Here is a 20,120-nt window from a genome sequence, read left to right as displayed (position 1 = left end):
AATTTTTTTCACAGAAAGAGAAAGGCTAATCCGAATTTGCTCTGACTTTGCGAATCCTAATATTTGCGTCAGTGCTAGGACAGGTGTGAAAATGGACAATATCGGTCCACTCCATCAAGTACCTCCCCCACAAATGGTCAAAATTTTGAATAATTACAACTCTCATAAAATGTTATGTAAGAGTCCGACTGTCTTCAAATTTCACACATCCCAATATTTATATTAACCCAAGGTCTTGTGTTAAGATGAACAATATCGGTCCACTCCTTCTGGTACCTCCCCCACAAAATATTGAAATTTTGAGTACCCATGAAGCTCATAAATCGCCAAATTAACATCCGATTCCATTTAGACTTGGCACATCTGTCGAAATATTTATATCATATTTTGGGTCCGATAGGAAATGGGCAATATTGGGTCATTCCTTCGGGATCTGCTCCATAGAGGGTCAAACGTTTGAATAACCTTAACACTAGTCAAAATATATTTAGATAATCGAACATAGGCTGAGGGTATATCTCTGGCGGCAATACCGACTGATACTTTTTAACTTGTTTTCTTTGACAATGTGACATTTTGTGGGGGAGGTACCAGAAGGAGTGGACCGATATTGCCCACCTCCCAACTCTATCTAAGTTTGATAATCATATTACGATATACCAAGTTAAGACCAAATTGGATACTTCGTTCGAGAGTTATCGTGCGCACCAGCCAGACAGACAGAAGGACAGACATCACTAGATCGACTCCAAATGTCTTGAAACGGATTTGGACCGAATACACCTAAGGTCCATAACTGTTATTTCGATGAGGCGCATTTGGCCGTATCAAATGATATATACCCTCTCTAGCCATATGGCTGAGGGTATTAAAAGTAAAATCCGATATTTAGGGGCTATAAAAAGACCTGGCCATGCCTACACAATTTTTGTCATATACCACAGTCTATTAGGAACTTCAAATACGAAATTTGATATAATTCTGACGATTAATGTCGCTGAAATTAGCAAAATATCGAATATGGGAAGGTACCGTCATATGGGGGCTATACGAAGACCTGAACTTGTATAGAAAATGTTCTGTCATAAATTGAAGTACCCTTTAGGAACTTCAAATACGAAATTTGAAACAATTCGGGCGCATAATGTTCCTGAAATCAGCAAAATACCGATTATGGAATTTTTGACGGGTTTTTATTTTTTTGAAAATTGTCAAATTCGTTCCAAATGGTGGAGGGTATTTAAAGTTCTGCCCGGCCGAACATACAGTTTTTTTTATTTGTTTTTTTTTTTTGGAAATATTTTGATTTTTATGCAAAATACCGAATATGGAATTTTTGGCGGATTTAAATTTTTTGAAAATTTCCAAATTCGTTCCAAATGGTGGAGGGTATTCAAAGTTCGGCACGGCCGAACTAACAGCTTTTTTATTTGTTTTTTTTTTTTAAATATTTTGATTTTTATGCAAAATCCCTTTAATTTTATGAAATTTTTCTGAGAGCATACGTTATGTCCACCTTCTTTCCCTCGAAACGATTTCCCGAGATGAATTTTTTGTTTATGATAGGAAGAAGAAACGTAAATTCCTCAGAAAATAATTATTTATTACTGGGATGGATTTATTTTGCAGTTATCTGGCTACACAGGCGCTGGATCTACTCCCAATATTCTAATACGAAATTCACTACAACATACATACGTTCTCAAATCATTATTTCAATGTTTCACACATTTTTCCCCATTAAATAACAAATACCATCCGAGAACATAAAAAACATAATATGGCAACCCTAATTTTCTCTCAAGCAAAGCTTACCCCAAGCCCCAATTCCTTTACCTTTGATATTTGGCGCAAAATCAAAAGCTTTATGTGTTTTCCTTCTCTCATTTCTTCTTCCCAATATTGGAGAGAGAGAATTCACTTGACTTGTTTACTCTCTCTCTCTCTCTCTCACCCTTGTCTTATTGTTTTTTGTTGTTGGCTGAACCAAAAACGAACAACGGAAACAAAACATAAAAGCAAAAGTTAATGTTTTCATTTTCCTCCATTGTGTTGTGTTGTGATGAGTGTGTGTGTGTGTGCGTCTGTGTGTTAGAGTTCATTTAAGTACGGTGCTGCTGCTGTAACGGCCGCTGTCGCTGCCAACGTCGACGTAGTGTAAGTGTGAATAAAAAGGCAGTGGCAAATTGTATGCAATTGGGTGTGAGAGTGTGTGTGAGTGTATTGCGAGTATTGCTGTGTGGACTATTGAATGAACATGTTTGGTTTTTCATTTTCTGTGTGGCATACTTTTGGGCTGCAGCTGCTGCTGCTGCCTGTGCCGTTGTGGAGCCTGGGTTGGATGTAGTTTTCTTTTCATTTCAGTTGGTGTTTTTATTTTTGTTGTTGTTTCTTATTGCTGCTGCTGCTGGTTTTTGTTTGGTCCTATGCAAGGGAACCTAACATAACTGCCGTTGTCAGTTACTCGTTAGACGTCGTTAGAGTCTTATCACTTGAAATTAGTACAACGCGACCAAAAACCCCAAGTTTGTGGGAAAATTGTTTTCTCCGAACCAAACGACGCAGTTTGTTTGAGAAGTGTTTTTAAAGTAATTAACATTTTGAAAGGGAGTTTCTATTTCAATTTTTAAATCGAGATATTTAACGGTAATTTTTGAAGCCAAAAAAAGTAAACAAAGATGGAAACGACCGAGCAATCAGCCAACAAATCACCAACTCCCAATCAAACTCCAGTGAATTCGGCAGCCAGCCCGAATGCTCATGACAAGACCAATGTAAGTTAAGGCGCAATTTTTTGTATTTATATTTTTCCCTTTCAATTTCTTACCTGGCACCTACCAGCCTCCTTAGGAGGCCATTAAACTGTACCAAAGACACCATCATCGTCGTCATCACAGACATCATTATTGGCCCTCCAAAGCCCAGAATTGCCCGCACAAAAATGCATTTCAAGCCTTTGAGGGCTATTTGTGATAGAGCAAGGCATTTCAAAACATATTGGAAGTACAGTTAAGCAGGATAGTTGATGATGCTGGAGGGGGTTTAAAAGATTTTTCGTTTTTTATCTAAAGGGGAAAAAATTCTACATTTCCGAAGGGGAATTTACAGTTTTTTTTTTTTTTTTTGGTTTTTCTGATTTTTTATTTTATTTTTTTTCCGAAAAAAAAAACTCAAGGCACTTTAAGTTTCCATTCCCCGGGGAAATTTGCCTAAAGTTCACATCCCATGTTTTTTTCGCTTCATATGTGGAAATCCAAGTGAAATGAGATTCGTTGAGGATGTTTTATTTTTGTTTTGTGTGGAGGAAAGTTCTGTTTTTACCGAAGTTAATTTTTTTTTTGGTGGAAAACATTTTTATTGCGTAGTTTCGTGTTTTATTTTTGTTTCACTGCTCTCCGCAGTAGTTTGAAACACCAGAAGCACCACCACGACCACCAGCGCCACAATCGCCACGCTTACCTATAGAAATTTCAAAACTTTTGTTAACTTTACAGCTTCGCAGAGGTGGAATTCGGCGGGGAAATTGTAATGAAGTCAGTTTTGTAGTGGAAATTTAAAAATTCATTTGAAAATATTGGTGATAGAATTTATTTTAAAAAAGAAAATAAATAAAATTTAAATCGAAAAATAAAATTTTCTATACAAGATTAAAAAGTTTTTTTTAGCAAAGACTTGTTATCGAAAACCTAAACATCTGAAAACCTTCAAACCAAAAGAAATTCTTACGAGAACTTTTTTATCGAACAAGTTTTGCTTGGAAAACACTGTTATCGACGCTTGCTCCTTCAGAAATCTGTATTTGCGAAGAAGATTTCTACTAAAAATTATGTTATCGAATTAGTTTCCAATAGAAATCCATGTTATCGGAAATGTTTTCCTTAAAAAACATTATTATCGATTCATGTTATCGATTCATCTTTTTGCAGAAAAACACAACATCATAGAAAATTCTTTACAGAAATCGCTGTTATCGAACACTTTTTTCTATAGACACGCTTTTTATCGAAAAAATTGTCTATAGAAATAGATGTTATCGAACAAGTTCTCTACAGGAAACTTTTTAATCGAAAAATTTTTCATTAGAAAATATGCTTCTACCTATAGAAATCCGTGTTATCGAAAAAATTTTATATAGAAAACTTTGTTATCGAACAAGTTTTCGATAGATATCCTTGTTATTGGACAAATTTTTCTTGTTATCGACACTTGCTCCTATAGATATCTATATTTGCGAAGAAGATTTCTAATAAAAATTATGTTATCGAATTAATTTCCAATAGAAATCCATGATATCGGAAATGTATTCCTTAAAAACATTATTATTGATTCATGTTTCTGCAAAAAGACCACATCATAGAAAATTCTTAATAAAATTCGCTGTTATCGAACACTTTTTTCTATAGAAACACTTGTAATCTTACAAATTTTCTATAGAAAATTGAACAAGTTTTCTACAGGAAACCTTTTTATCGAACATTTTTTCTTTAGAATATATTTGTTATCGATGCTTCTACCTATAGAAATACGTTTTATCGAAAAACTTTCTATAAAAATATGGTTATGGATATAGTTTTCAGTAGGTAGACATGTTTTCTTTAAAAAAAAACATTGTTATCGATTCATCTTTCTGCAAAAAAAACAACATTATCGAAAAAACTTGTACAGAAATCGTTGTTATCGAGTATTTTTTCTATAAAAAAAACTTGTTATCGAGTAATTTGTCTTTAGAAAAATGTGCTATCGGACAAATTTTTCCTTTTTATCCTTTTTATCGAACATAGTTTCCTTAGAATATATTGTTATCGATGCTTTACCTATAGAAATCCATGTTTTCGAAAAACTTTTCTATAAAAAATGTTCTTATCGAACAAGTTAGGTAGCCTTGTTATCGGACATGTTGACATGAAAAACATTGATATCGATACTTCTTCCTGCAAAAACATATTGTCCAAAAAATCTTCGACAGAATTCGTTGTTATCGAATATTTTTTTCCATAAAAAAACAACATAAAAAAGGTACTATCGGGCAAATTGTCCCTTTCTATCGAACATAGTTTCTTTTGAAAATACTGTTATTAATGCTTCTACATATAGAAATCCGTATTATCGATTTTTTTTCTATAGGAAATGTTGTTATCGAACAAGTTTCCAATAGGTAGGCTAGTTATCGGACATGTTTTCTTTGGAAAACATTATTATCGATACTTCTTCCATATTATCTTTCTTCTTCCATATTGCTGAAGAAATTTTCTGTATAAATCGTTATTATCAAACAATATTTCTATAAAAAATCATATTATCGATATTTTTTGTGAAAAATGTTGTTATCGAACACATATTCATTAGAAATTGAAGTTATCGAACCAGTTTTCTAAAGAAAATAGTGTTATCGGTCAAGTTTTCAATATTAAAACGAATGTTTTCGAAACATTTTCATTTATAGAACCTTGTTATCGATACTTCTTATTGCAGAAAACCCTATTACGGAACAATTTTCCCACAGAAATCATTTTTATCGAGTGAGTTTTTTTCCGAAAACTATGTTATTGAAGAAATTTTCTATAGAAAACTATATAATCGAAAAAGTTTTCTATGAAAAACGGTGTTATCGGAACAGATTTCCCAAAGAAAACACTGTTATTGGCCAAGTTGTCTACAGAAATCTTTGTTATCGAATATTTTTTCTATAGAAAATCTTGTTATCCGATAAGGTTTCTATGAAAAACATTGTTATCGAACAAATTTTAACAAATACATAAAATAATGTTAACGAACAAGAAAAGTGTGTTATCAAACGTATTTTACTTAGAAAACTTAGCTATCGAAATAGTTTTCTTTAAAAAATCTTTGATATCGTAGCATTTTGCTTCAGAAAAGTTAGTTATCGAAAGTGTTTTCTATGAAAAACTTTATAATCGAAGAAGTTTTTTTTTCAAAAACGTTGTAGTCGGACAATTGTTTAAAAAAACTTTTTTATCTCTCAAGACAGCTTAGTTATTCATCATTTATATTGAGACCCTTCTGTGAAACATGTTTTCTATGAAAAATCATGTAATTGACATTCTTAACAAATGTCAATGCCAATCTTCATATTTAATTCCCCAAAATCAATTATCCCCAAAAAAAACCTATTCAAACATTTGATTATTTCTCAACAAATATATTTTTCTAGTCCATTTACCCAAAAGATAAACAATTAATATTATTTGTTTTTTGTTATCATCAAAACACCATCGAATATATCTTTGAAATACAAAACATAATTCAAATCATAAAATATTCATATTTACATTAGACGCATTAATGCGTCGTGACCAAATTAAATATTAACCCACACACGCACGCCATCAATTTGACATAACTGTGTACATTTGTAATAACAAAAAAATGGGGAGTGTTTATTATCCGACCGACAATTGTGGATGAGATAAATTTTCCCACAACAAATTATGTTCATGTTTGGTCAAATAATAAACAAGGAATGAAATTGTTTGAAATGAATATTTCGTGGGACATACGGTGGCGTATGGGTGATTTTTTTTGATGGAGATCAAAGTATACGCTAGGTGGAACAAAACGTAGCCTAATTTTGATTACTAGGTGGCGTATACATCATAGTGTGAACCTAATATTAGTCATACGCACTATGTTCTGGTATTTATGGAGAAAATGCAAAAATGTCAATCGATTGAATTTTTAAGATGTAATTGTTTTATTGTGTATCACTTCTAAAGAAAGTTGTGTAATCGAATTAGTTTTCTCAAGAAAACTGTGACATCGATAAAGTTTACAATAAAAAAAGTGTGTTATCGAACTAGTTTCCTATAAAAAAAAGTCGTAGGACGGGTTCATCTTTTCTATAGAAAAAGTTGTTATCAGACCATTCATCTAAATGAAATTTTGCTATCGGATTAGGTTTTTTTTACAGAAAATGTTGTTATCCGAGTTGTTTTCTACAAAACACATTATTATCGGAACAGTTATTTAAAGAAAACATTGTTATCGAACCTGATGTTTATACGGAAGGTTGTTATCAGATATGTTATGTATAAAAAACTTTATTACTGGTTTAGTATTCTATAGAAAATGCTACTATCAGAGTAGTTTTCTAAAGAACACATTGTTATCGGCTTAGTTTTCTATAGAAAGCAATGTTATCGGAGTAGTTATTTATAGAAAGTGTTGTTATCGGATTAGTATTTTCATAGAAAACGTTGTTATCCGAGTAGTTTTCTATAGAATTCGTGATTATCGGAATATTTTTTTTTATAGAAAACATTGTTATCGGTTTACTTTTCTATGGAAAAGCAGTTATCGGTTTAATTTTCCAGTCCGATAGTTTTCTATAAAAAATATTGTTGTTATCGGGCTAGTTTTCTGTAAAAAAAAAAAACATTGTTATCGGATTACTTTTCTATTGAAACGCAAATATTGGTTTAGTTTTCGATAAAAAAAACTCTGTTATCAGAGTATTTTTTTAAAGAAAATATTGTTATCGGACTAGTTTTCTATGGAAAATATTGTTATCGGAGTAGTTATTTTTTATGAAACGTTGTTATCGAACTAGTCTTCTATAGAAAACGCTATTATCGGTTTATTTTTTCGGAGAAACCATTGTTATCGGACACGTTTCCTTTGTTATCGAAAAAAAATCCATATAAAATGTTGTTATCGAAATCAATTTATACAGAAAATGTTGATATCGAAAACATTTTCTATGGAAAATGTTGTCATCGATCAAATTTTCTATAGAAAATGTTTTTATCAAACAAATTTTCTATGGAAAATGTTGTTATCAAACAAATTTTCTATTGAAAATATTGTTATCGAACAAATTTTCTATGGAAAATATTGTTATCGAACAAATTTTCTAGAGAAAATTTCGCTATCGATCCAATTTTATAGAGAAAATTTTGTTATCGATCAAATTTTCTATAGAAAATTTTGTTATCGAACAAATTTTCTATAGACAATGTTGTTATCGAACAAATTTTTTATAGAAAATGTTGTTATCGAACAAATTTTCTATAGAAAATTTTGTTATCGAACAAATGTTCTATAGAAAATTTTGTTATCGTCATGTTTCTACAAAAAATCTTGTTATCAAAATAGAAAATTTTGTTATCGATCAAATCTTCTATAGAAAATGTTGTTGTCGAACACATTTTCTATAGCAAATGTTGTTATCAAACAAATTTTCTATAGAACACAGATTTTCTATAGAAAATGGTGATATCGAACAAAATTTTATATAGAAAATGTAATCGATAACAACATTTTCTATATAAAATGTTGTTATCAATTACATTTTCTGTATAAAATATAGTTATCGAAAAAATTTTCTGTAGAAAAAATTGTTATCGAAAAAAAATTTCTGTAGAAAATCTTGTTATCGAAAACAATTTTCTGTAGAAAATCTTGTTATCGAACAATTTTTTTTATAGAACTTGTTGTTTTCGAACTAATTCTGTTATCGAAAATTTTATTATCGAACAAATTTTGTAGAACATTTTGTTATCCAACAAATTTTTTATAGAAAATGTCGTTATCGAGAAAATGTTCCTTTTGAAATTTGACTTGCCCTTAAGGCCTTTGAGAGAACCTTTTCAAATTTGAAACTCAAAAATTCCGCCCACCCATATCCCCTTACATGATCTTTTGTGTGGCCTAATGGCAAACGTCACCTTTAATTATGACAAATTGACATTTAATGCCTGGTAATACGATTGCATTCACCCGAATCATGTAATTTATCCTTATCTGGGTTACGAAACGCATCAAAGTGTTCGATTGAATTTCCTGGGATGTGCAGTGCGAAGATTGATGTGATTACGGAAAGTTGATGACTGCGGAAAAGTGAATGGCTGGCAGGATTACATTTTTGTGTGGTAAACGTCATTCGCGAAAGCGAAAAGGACAGCCATTATTATTTTTTTTCAATTCAAGGTCATAAATATTATTTTTCAAATTTATATTCGAAAGGAAACAAAAGAGTTTTATTGTGGGTCGCAAGTTGTAGAAGAGGTCTTCGAGCTTTTCCTTCTTTTTTTCAAAAAGAAAAAAAGGACTGTTAAATAACAACAACGAAACAATAAAGTGCTCCAGGGGATTTGGGTTATCTCAGGAGCATTTCAATTTAACAAAAACAACAAACACTTACACGCCCAATTACATTAAGTTGTCTGCGTTGGAGAAAAAAAAATACCACAAGGAATCCTTGAACTAACTTCTCCCCGCTCCCTCTCTCTCCTTTGCCAATAAAATCCCACACATCTAAGATATATTGCCCTCCTATCTCTCTTTCTCTCTCTCTTTGTTTGTCTGTCTGACTTAAAGTGCTAATGAAAATTGAAAATCATTTGAAAAGAAAAACATATCTGAACATCTATCCGCCATTATTCCAGACATCAATGTTAGGGATCCGAAGGGTGGGAGGGAGAGGGTTACAAAATTCCAAGAGTCTCTTAACACTTCTCCCACAATTTACTAAAATAACTAAAAACTTGTTAAACACAATATAAACAAATCCAGAAAGAGAGAGGGCGGAGAGAGGGGTAAGCATTTCGAAGAGATTTGATGGCTAAGAACTTTCTTCGATATTGTTATCCTGCAGCCACTTTAACTGCAGCAGCAGCTGTAAATGACAATCGAGAGGGTTTAGGGGAAGGTAATGGGGTTATGGTGGTGGCGGGGTGTAAGTAGAAAAGTTTCTGAAACGTATTTTTATGATGGCTTTATAATTTTCATGTGAAAATATTTTTAAAATAAACAAAGTCATTTGGTTTCACTTCTGCGGGAGAGGAGGTCGATTTATAAGAACTAAAGGAAAGCATTCAAAATAAATTTTTGTTCTTGGAAACTTTTATTCGCTGCAGGAATTTTTTTCTCTAGAATCGATAACATAGATTTAGAATAATAACAAAACAAAGAAGAACTGGTCTTCTATTGAAATTTTTCTCGGTAATCAGGATTTATATCTACTTTGTTCCAAAACTGCAAAAATGTTAAATATTTTGCTACGATAACAGATTTTTCTTTTATGGCATCGAAAAAAATTGCAACGCTAGTAGATTTTTGCAAGTCAATTTACTCGACTACAAGGTTCCTTTTCTAGAAAACATTGTCGATAACACAGCTGTTTTTCTGAAAATAGGATCGGTAGAACATAAAACGGTATTCTGTTGAAAACATATTCGATAACATGGTTTTTTTTAGAAAATATGGCCGATAACATAATATTGTGTAGAAAACTGATTCGATAACAAAGTTTTCTATAGGAAACATTTGGCGACAATAACATTTTGTGTTATCGAATAAGTTTTCTAAAGAATACTATGCCATCGATTTAGTTTACAATAAAAAACCTGGGTTATCGAACTAGTCTCCTATAGAAAAGTTCTTATCGAACAAATTTTCTTCAAACCAGGTGGTTAGCTTTCATATTTTCCATAGATAACATTGTTGTCGGGTTAGTTTATTTGTAGAAAACCTTGTTATCGGACTTGTTTTCTATGGAAAACATTGTTATCGGACTAGTTATGTATAGATAACGCTGTTATCCGGGTAGTTTTCTACAGAAAACCTTGTTATCGGTGTAGTTTTCTGTAGAAAACATTGCTATCGGACTAGTTTTCAAAATAAATCATTGTTATTAAACTAGTTTTCTATAAAAAAATATTGTTTTCGAACTAAGTTTTTATAGAAAACATTGTTATCGAATTACTTTTCTATAGAAACGTTGTTATCGGTTTAGTTTTCTATAGAAAACACTGTTATTAGACTAGTTATCTATAGAAAATATGGCCGATAACATTATATTCTGTAGAAAACTGAATCGATAAAAAGGTTTTCTATAGAAAATATATTCGACAACTACATTTTCTCCAGAAAACTTTTCCGATAATGTAAGAGCCTATTAAAAAATAGTTTCGATAACACAGTCTTATAAAGAAATCTGGTTATTTTTGGTATAAAAATTTTTCGATAACAAAGCTTCCTATGTTTTTTTTATCCAAAACTGAGTTGATAATTCCATCTTCTACAGAAAACTTTGTTTGATAATTCATTATTTCTAAAAAATAGTTCGAAAACACCTATTCCTATAAAAAAAAATCCGATAACGCCATTTTATAAAGAAAGCGACCTATTTTCTATAGAAAACTAGTACGATATCATGATTTTCTATAGAAAACTGACACGATTATTCCTAGTACTGGAAAAAACTTATTCGATAAAACATTCAAAATAAAAATAACCTATTTCGATAACTCAATTTTCTACAGACATTATTTTTCGGAAACGACTTTTTCTATGAATAACGTGTTTTCCATTAAAAATCTATTCGAAAAAAAACGATATTCATACAATACTTTTTCGATAACATGGTTTTCTGGAGAATACTTGTTCGATAACAAAGTTTTTCCACAGAAAAATTAATCGATAATAAAGTTTCCAATACAAAACTTTTCCAATAATCTCGTTTTCTATAGAAAACTGGTTCGATAACACCAGTTTTTCTAAAAAAATGTTATCGATAACAACGTTTTCTTTAGAAAACTTGTTCAAAAATACAAACTTCTATTGAAAATATATCCGATAAAACAGTTTTATACAGAATGCAGTTTATTTTCAGTGGAAAAATTGTTCGATAACGAGGTTTTCATCGTATTTTTATAGAAAACTGCTTCGATAACACTATTTTCTATAGAAAACATTTTCGATAACAACACAATCTGTATTAAAATTTTCGATTATATAATTTTTTTTATTTACGCTTGTATAGTTAGTTTCTTCGATAGCTTTGTTATTTATCGAAAACTTGTTCGATCACACCATTTTCTAAATTTTCAATAAAAAGTGGTTTTCCTTAGGCAAATGATTTAGTAAAAGAAACATAGTCCGATAACATGATTTTAGGTAGAAAATCTGATCGATAACACAGTTTTCAACGGAAATATTTTTCGAAAACATAGTTATTTATAAAGAAAAGTATGTTTTGAAAACATCAATTTTCCAAAAAAAGATGACCGACAATTAAAATGCCCATAGGAAACTGGTCCGATAACACGGTTTTCGACAGAAAACATGTTCGATAACAAAGTTATTTATAAAAAAGTATGTTTTTAAACATAGATTTTCCAAAAAAAAATCGGATAATAAAATTTTTTATAGGAAACTAGTTTGATAACACCTATTTCTACAGAAAACATGTTCGATAACAACGTTTTCTGCAATAAACTTGTTCGATATAAATTTTTCAAAAAAAGATGACCGATAATTAAATTACCCATAGGAAACTGTTTCGATATCACGGTTTTCTACAGAAAACATCGATCGATAACTACATTTTCTGCAATAAACTTGTTCGATAATACAATTTTCTATATGAAAATTGTTCGATAACAAGACTTTCAATGGACAAATTGTTCGTTAACACAGTTCTCTGAAGAAAACTATTTCGATAACACATTTTCTAAGGAATACGTGTTCGATAACATAATTATTTATACAAAAAAAGGCTTCGATAATAATGTTTTCCATATAAAACGTGTGCAATAGCAACCTTTACTAAACAAAACTTGTTCGATAACAAGGTATTGTACAAAAATACATCTTCGACAACGGTTTTAAATATAAAATTGGTTTGTCGATCCAGGATTTTTTAGAAAACTACGTCCGATAACACAGATATCGCTAGAAAACATATTCGGAAAAATAGTTTTATTTATATATAAAATCAGTTCTTCAATACAGATTTCTTTAGAAAACTAATTCGATAACACAGTTTTCTAAAAACAAACATGTTCGATAACACAGTTATCTCCAGAAAATACATATATTCGAAAATATACGGTCTGTTCCAGAACTGCAAGAATGTAAACGTTTTTACAACGATAACCGATTTTCCCTTAATGATATCGGAAACAATTGCAAAATTAGTAGATTCTTGCAGGTTCTGGAACAGAGCTATAGTTTTATGCATAAAATTAGTTCTTCAAAACAGACTTCTTTAGAAAATCAGTTCGATAACACTTTATGAAAGAGGATAATTTTTTGCTGACACTAAAAATCACTTCGATAACTTAGTTCTCCACAAAAAAACTTGTCCGAACACAATGTTTTTCATGGAAAACTTTTCGATAACTCAGTTTTCTATATAAAATTTTTTCGACCTTTCATATTTAGAAAACTTCTTCGATAACACACTTCTCCGGAAAAAAATGTTTAAGAACACAAATGAGAACAGAAAATATGTTCGATAACTCCGTTTTCTCTAGAAAACTTCTTCAATAATACTAATTTTTATACAAAAGCTTGTCGATAACACTCTTTTCTATACAAAATTGTTCGATAACAGTCTTTTTTTTAAGGAAAAGGCTGTTCGATAACATAGTATCCCATAGAAATACATTTCGACAACACTGTATTCTAAAGATAATTTGTTCGATAAAATTGTGTTCTTTAGAAAAATTTTCGATAACTTGATATATGGTCTGATCCAAAACTTGCAAGAATCTACTAGTTTTGCTATTTTCTCCGATATCATAAAGGGAAAATCGGTTATCGATGTAAAAAAGTTTAACATTCTTTCAGTTCTAGAACATACCAATAGTTTTTTTCTATTGTTAAAATGCCGTTTATACAGATTTTTTTACAAAAATCTTTATCGATAACATGTTGTTATATTATCTTCTTAAATTTCCATATTTTTATCCATTGGTCATTATTTTTTGCATATTCCTTCTAAATCTTCCACATACACACAAACACAAAACTAAGCCTCAATCCCAACGACAACACAAACCAGCATTCGAATCGTCATAAATTCCAAATAAAACAACAAATCCTGTTAAGACTCTAAGATAAAAATCTACAAATAAAACCTAGACATCATAAAATATTATTGGCAAAGACTTGCACACACATCCCGCTGCCTTGAGGCAAATGTCAGATGAACATATTGGTAAGCCATTTTCCGGAGAAAAAAAAGAACAACAACTATCATCAGCAACAGCAGCAGTAAACTTTTCTCTCTGTTTTTTTTTTTTTGACAAACTTGATTACAACCTAAAGCTGTATTTATTGTTATTATATATTTGGATTTCCAAATCACATATATTTACATACAATTGTGGAGATCAACATATGTATGCAACCCAAGAAAGCGGGGGTGGGGGTAATAATTGTAATTCCACCACAAAATCCCCTCAACCACACACCCCAAACAATGGGGTCAGTGGTATGCCAAATGAAGCATGCCAGCATAATTTTTTTTTTTCATTTTTTTGCAGTTCATTTTTTTTCCAAACTTTTAGACACATGAATGAAGGCAGGCATGAATGGATACGACATACCTCAAACATATTTGTGTGCGTGTGTGTTTTTGTGTTCTTGGGTCGCCGTCACCATTGTTGCCTATTTAGTAACGGCAAGCAACATCAAGAACATTTCTAGAGCACTGGAACGGCACAAGACACAATCTTTCACAAGTACTTTACAGCTTTTTTTGTTGTTGTTGCTGTAGTTGTTGTTGGTATTGTTAATGCAGTACTCAACCCAAAAACACCAAAATCGCTAAAGAAATGCACAACACTGCCAACCGACACACGGCGTTCAAAATTAACTTAATTATTATGCAAAGGATTTAGTTTCGACTTTTAGTTGACAAGAAGTTTTAGCTTCAAACGGATGCAGGGGAAACGTGATATCGAAAATAAATATAAATGAAATAGCTAGATTTTGAAAATGTATGAGGGGGACAAAATTTCCACAGAAAACTGTTAATGAGCAAATTGGATATAGAGAACCTTGTTATCGAAAAATGTTTCCAAATGCTCTGTTCCCAAACCTACCAGAATCTATTAATTTTGCAATTTACTTCGATATCATAAAGAAAAAATCTGTTATCGTAGTAGAAACTTTTACATTTTTGAAGTTCTGGAACAGACTAACTATCAACATTTTTTGCGTAAAAAGATCTGGGACAAATTAAAAAAAAACAATTGTTATCGATAATTTTTTCTTTATAGAAAATTTACCTATCTATCTATCAAATCATCATCAAATCATCTATTCTATCAAAAACGCTGCTATTGAACGAGGTTGCAATAAAGAAGAAATTGACTTATGGAACAAGTTTTTATTTGAAATGTAGTTATCGAGCTGATATTGAACGTGTTTTCTCCAAAAACGGTGTCATCGAACATCTATAATTTGATAATTATATCGATATCGATAGTTTTTTTTTATAAAAATGTTACCATCAATAATATTTTCCACAGAAAATACTGCTATTGAACGAGATTCCAATAAATCACTGAGTTATCGAAAAAGTTTTTATTATAAATATAGTTATCGAAGTGATATCAAAACAGTTTTCCACAGAATGTTTTCTAGTGATGGTATCGAATGAGTTTTCTAGAGATAACGGCATTATCGGTATCATCGAAAAAGTTCTCCACAGAAAACATTGTTATGTGAGGAATTTTATAGCGAAAACAGTGTTATCGAAGAATTTTTTGCATCGAAACGAGGAGATATCGAAAAATGTCTCTAAAAATGTGATTTTGAATAAGATTTTTAGAAGAAATGGTAAAATCGAACAAGTTTTTTTTTAGCTAAATAATGTTATCGAACAAGATTTCTGCAGGATATTGTATTATCGAACGAGTTTTTTGTTAAAAACGTTATTATCGAAAAAGTTTATTATAGGAAATCTTGTTCGATAAGATTCCTATGGAAATCTGAGTTATCGAAAAAGATTTTTATAGGAATATGTGTTATCGAACAGGTTGTATACAGAAATCTGCGTTATTGAAAAAAATATAGAAAACTCTGTTATCGGTGAAAATATGTAGAGCAAACTATGTTATCGAAGAAGATTTGTAGAGAAACTGGAGTTGTCGAATAATTATTTGATCAAAAAGGAGTGTTATCGAACAATATCTCTATAAAAACTATGAGATTTTCGAAAAAATTGCACAAGTTATTAAGTGAGAAAGTGTTATCGAACAAAATTTCTACATAAGTAAAAAACTCTGTTATCGACGAAATTTTCTATAGAAATCTGTGTTATCGAAGAATTTTTCTATGGAAATCTGTATTATCGATGAAGATTTGTATAGCAAACTCTGTTATTGAAGAAGAATTTTTTCGATAACATTGTTGTCGAAACAAATTTTCGATGGAACATAGTGTAATCGAAAAATACATCGATAAAATTGTGCTATTGATTAAGATTTTTAAACAAAACCATGTTATCGAACAAGTTTTCTAGCGAAAGTGTTGTCGAATAAAATTTTTATATTTTTTGTTGTGTTATCGAAAATATTTTCAAAAGAGACCTGTATCATCTAAGAAGTTTTTCTTATAGAAGTCTAAGTTATCAAACAAGTTTCCATATAAAACCCTGTTATCGATTAAGAAAAAACCTTATTATCGAAGCAGTTTTTGATTAAAAATTATTATATCGTATTATTTTTCTTTGTTATCGAACCAGATTTTTCTACAAAAACATTGTTATCGATCCAATTTTCCATAGGAAACCGTTGTTCTCTTCCAGAACCTGAAAGAGTCTACTAGTTTTGTAATTAATTTTGATATTATAAAGGAAAAATCGCTTATCGTAGTTAAACTTGTATATTCTCCTCCTGTTACGAAGACGTTTTCTATAAATTTTTTTTTTGTGTGGAGTCCTTTTATCCATAAACCTTACTACACACAAATTTGTCGAACAATTTTTCCATTAAATACAATTTTATCAACTTGTTTGATTTAAAAAACTTGTTTTCGAAAAAGGTTATTCTCCGCCTTTTTAGGAAATATAATGTTACACAAAATTCCAGGTATTCAGGTTCAAAATTGCAAAGAAATGCTCTTTTCACATTTAATCCTTTATTGTTTGGGTGGGAGGGTATGTGTGTGTGTGTATTTGGGTTGAATATGATCTCCGCTGTCCCTCGAATTCTCTAAATTCTATCGCATTTCATTGGAGGAATTCCAAAAACAAAGTTCATGCAGGGGACATTGTTCTAGAAAACCAGAAATCAGGGGAAGAGAGTACATTTGACGTAGTAATCTTACAAATATTTTAGTCGCACACACACCCGTACCTACACACGCATTTACACACACATAGACTGAAATGTGTGACACCTACTTACCTATCTACACCTCCGTACATGGCGGCCCATCATTCTGGCCATTTTGTTACAAGGATAATAGTTTGCGAACATCTCAAGATTAGAGATGTGAAACTGAAATCACATTTACACATATGTATATCGGCACACATATGTATGTATGCTGTGTGAGTGGGATTGTGCATTTAATTTTTGGTTTGAGTTTATTTTGTTTTGATTTTATTTTAGTCTCTCATTCGTTTTTTTTTGTGGGTTGGCTGGTGTCGTTAGGACCTCCTCACTCCTATCTCCCGCAGTGGAGGTTGGATGTCAATGAAAACAAATGGATGAATGTTTTGTATTCGAATTGATGTCAAAGATGTTGACTATCTTTAGTTTTGTTGTTCTTCATTACTCACTACTCATTTATGTAAGAGGATGAAGGGAGAGGAAAATAAAGAAAGAAATGCGTAGTTTTCCGAAAATGTATTCCAGACACATACGCCAATGAATGGGAAAAAATGTAAATTCTAATGCATGCCACAAGCTGCGAAATAATCGACAAACCATGCTTAGCAATTTTGGGATGGTTTGAGGTTGTGTGTATGTCCTTGTGAAATAGAAGGCGGGATCATCAAATGTTCGAAATGATGGCTTCATATATTCTCATGAAAGTTATATGAGGGTAGTAGTAATCCATGAATAAGACATGTTATCGATTAATATATCAATATTTTGAGTCATTCAGAAATATTCTTTCATACAGAATACGGTGTTCTCAAAGCATATTTCTTAAGGAAAACATGTTATCGAACAATTTTTTTTCATGAAAACAGTGATATCGAATGAGTTTTGTATGGACACCTACATTTTACAAATAGTTTTGTTTACTAAAGTGTGTTATCGAACAGTCTTCCCATAATGCTCAATCAAAACAATTTTTCCTGAGAGAACTGGCCAAACTTTCTGCAGAAAACAGAGTTATCGAACATTTTTACTATAAAAATAGTGTTATCGGATATTTTTTTCTAACGAAAACAGAATTTTGGAACAATTTATCTCTAGAATAGTGAGTTATCGAAGCAGGTTTCTATTGTATACTAGGAAATAAAATAAGTTTTTTATTGCAATTAATTTATCGATAAATTTTTGTAAACACAATTGCATTATAGTAACGAAAACAGGGCTATTGGACATTTTTTCGATACAAAACGTCGGGCGAGTTTTATATAAAAGTGGTGTTTTTCGGACAACCTTTTTTATAGAAAAATATGTATCGACAGTTTCGCATAAGAAATATTGTTTTCGGACAAGTTATCCATGGAACATTGTATCGAACAATATTTCTGTGGAATATTGTGTTATCGATCAATTTTTCTGAAAAGAAAAACTGTTATCTAAAAAGTTTTCTAGAGAAAACTGTGTTATCGAAATAGTTTTGTTCAGAAAACTTTGCTTTCGAGCAGTTCTGTTATAAAAATAACTGTTATCGAACAAGTTTTTTTTTGAAAGAAATCGATGTTATCGAAAAAGTTTATTATATAAAATATTGCTATCGAAAGAAAAAAGTTTTGTTATGGAACGAATTTTCTGTAAAAAGTCTTGTTATCGAAGGGGTATTCTATAGAAAGCCTTGTTATCGTACGATTTTTATCGAATAAATTTTCTATAGCAAATGTTGTTATCGAATAAAATTCCTACAGAAAATGTTGTTATCGAATAAATTTTCTATAGCAACTGTTGTTATCGAATAAATTTTCTATAGCAAATGTTGTTATCGAATAAAATTCCTATAGAAAATGTTGTTATCGAATAAATTTTCTATAGAAAATGTTGTTATCGAATAAATTTTCTATAGAAAATGTTGTTATCGAATAAATTTTCTAAAGACAATGTTATCGAACAAGTTTTCTATAGAAAATATTGTTATCGAACGATTTTTCTTTGGAAAATCTCGTTATCGAAGGGGTTTTCCATAGAAAGTTTTGTTATCGAACGAGATTTCTGTAGAAAGACTGGTTATCGAACGAGTTTTCTAAATAAAGTTTTGTTATCGAACCAGTTTCCTGTAGAAAATCTTGTTATCGAAGCGCTTTTCTTTAAAATTCCTTCCTATCGAACGAGTTTTCTACAGAAATCCTTTTTATTGAACGAGTTTACCAAACAAAGTTTTGTTATCGAAAGAGTTTTTTTAGAAAATCTTGTTATCGAAGGGGTTTTCCGTAGAAAGTTTTGTTATCGAAGGAGCTTCCTATTATCGAACGAGATTTTTAAGGAAAGGTTTGTTATCGAACGAGTTTTCTGTAGAAAGTCTTGTTATCGATCGAGTTTTTCATATACAGTTTTGTTATCCAAAGGGTTTTCTATAGAAATCCTTCTTATCGAACCAGTTTCCTATAAAAAGCCGTGTTATCGAACAAGTTTTTGTAGAAAATATTATTGTTAAGCAATTTTTCGAAAACAATACTATCGAATATATGTTTTGTATAAAACCCGGAAAATGTTTTTTTATTATTTTTTCAACTTTGTAACGGAAAATGTTTTTGTACGAGACAGTGTTATCGATTATATTTTTTTATAGAAGCTGTCATATAGATCCTGTTTTCTGCATTAAACATTGTTATCGAATACAGATATTTAAGAATAACTCTGTTATCTAACAAATTATATATGAAAATATATGTTAACGAACATATTTTCTTTGTTATCGAAAAAATTTCAAATAGAAAACTATGTTGTGGAACATTTTTTGAAACTATATTATCGAAAAACTTTTCTTTAGGAAACAGTTTTTTATAGAAATATGTTTAATCGTCTATGTTTTCTAAAGCGAACTTTGTTATCGAAAATATTTTTTTAAGGAAACCAGTGTTAGCGAACAAGTTTCCTCCTTAAAACATAATTATCGATATAATTTTTCATGAAATACTTAGAAATCGAACTAGTTCCCTATTTAAACCATAGTTATCGAACAAGTTTTCCATAGAAAATCATGTTATC

At 30.8% G+C, this 20,120-nt stretch overlaps 1 protein-coding gene across 4 annotated transcripts in view; it reads left to right on the top strand.

Annotated features, from left to right (window-relative positions):
• Nucleotides 1-20,120, top strand: part of LOC101892561 (Ndr family) — an 89,045-nt gene that overhangs the window by 33,850 nt on the left and 35,075 nt on the right. Inside the window, exon 1 of one of the 4 annotated variants that reach the window (XM_005183075.4) lies at nt 2,469-2,774. The exons of the other annotated variants lie outside the window; for them this stretch is intronic. Coding sequence (XP_005183132.1) covers nt 2,679-2,774 — 96 coding nt within the window. The 5' untranslated portion in view covers nt 2,469-2,678. Of the gene's footprint in view, nt 1-2,468; nt 2,775-20,120 lie in introns of those variants that run through there. 4 annotated transcript variants of the gene reach the window in all.

The sequence above is a fragment of the Musca domestica genome, unplaced genomic scaffold, assembly GCF_030504385.1.
Source record: "Musca domestica strain aabys unplaced genomic scaffold, Musca_domestica.polishedcontigs.V.1.1 180, whole genome shotgun sequence".
NCBI lineage: Eukaryota > Metazoa > Arthropoda > Insecta > Diptera > Muscidae > Musca > Musca domestica.
The sequence above is the reverse complement of the archived record's forward strand: the minus strand, read 5'-3'. Positions and strand labels throughout refer to the sequence as shown.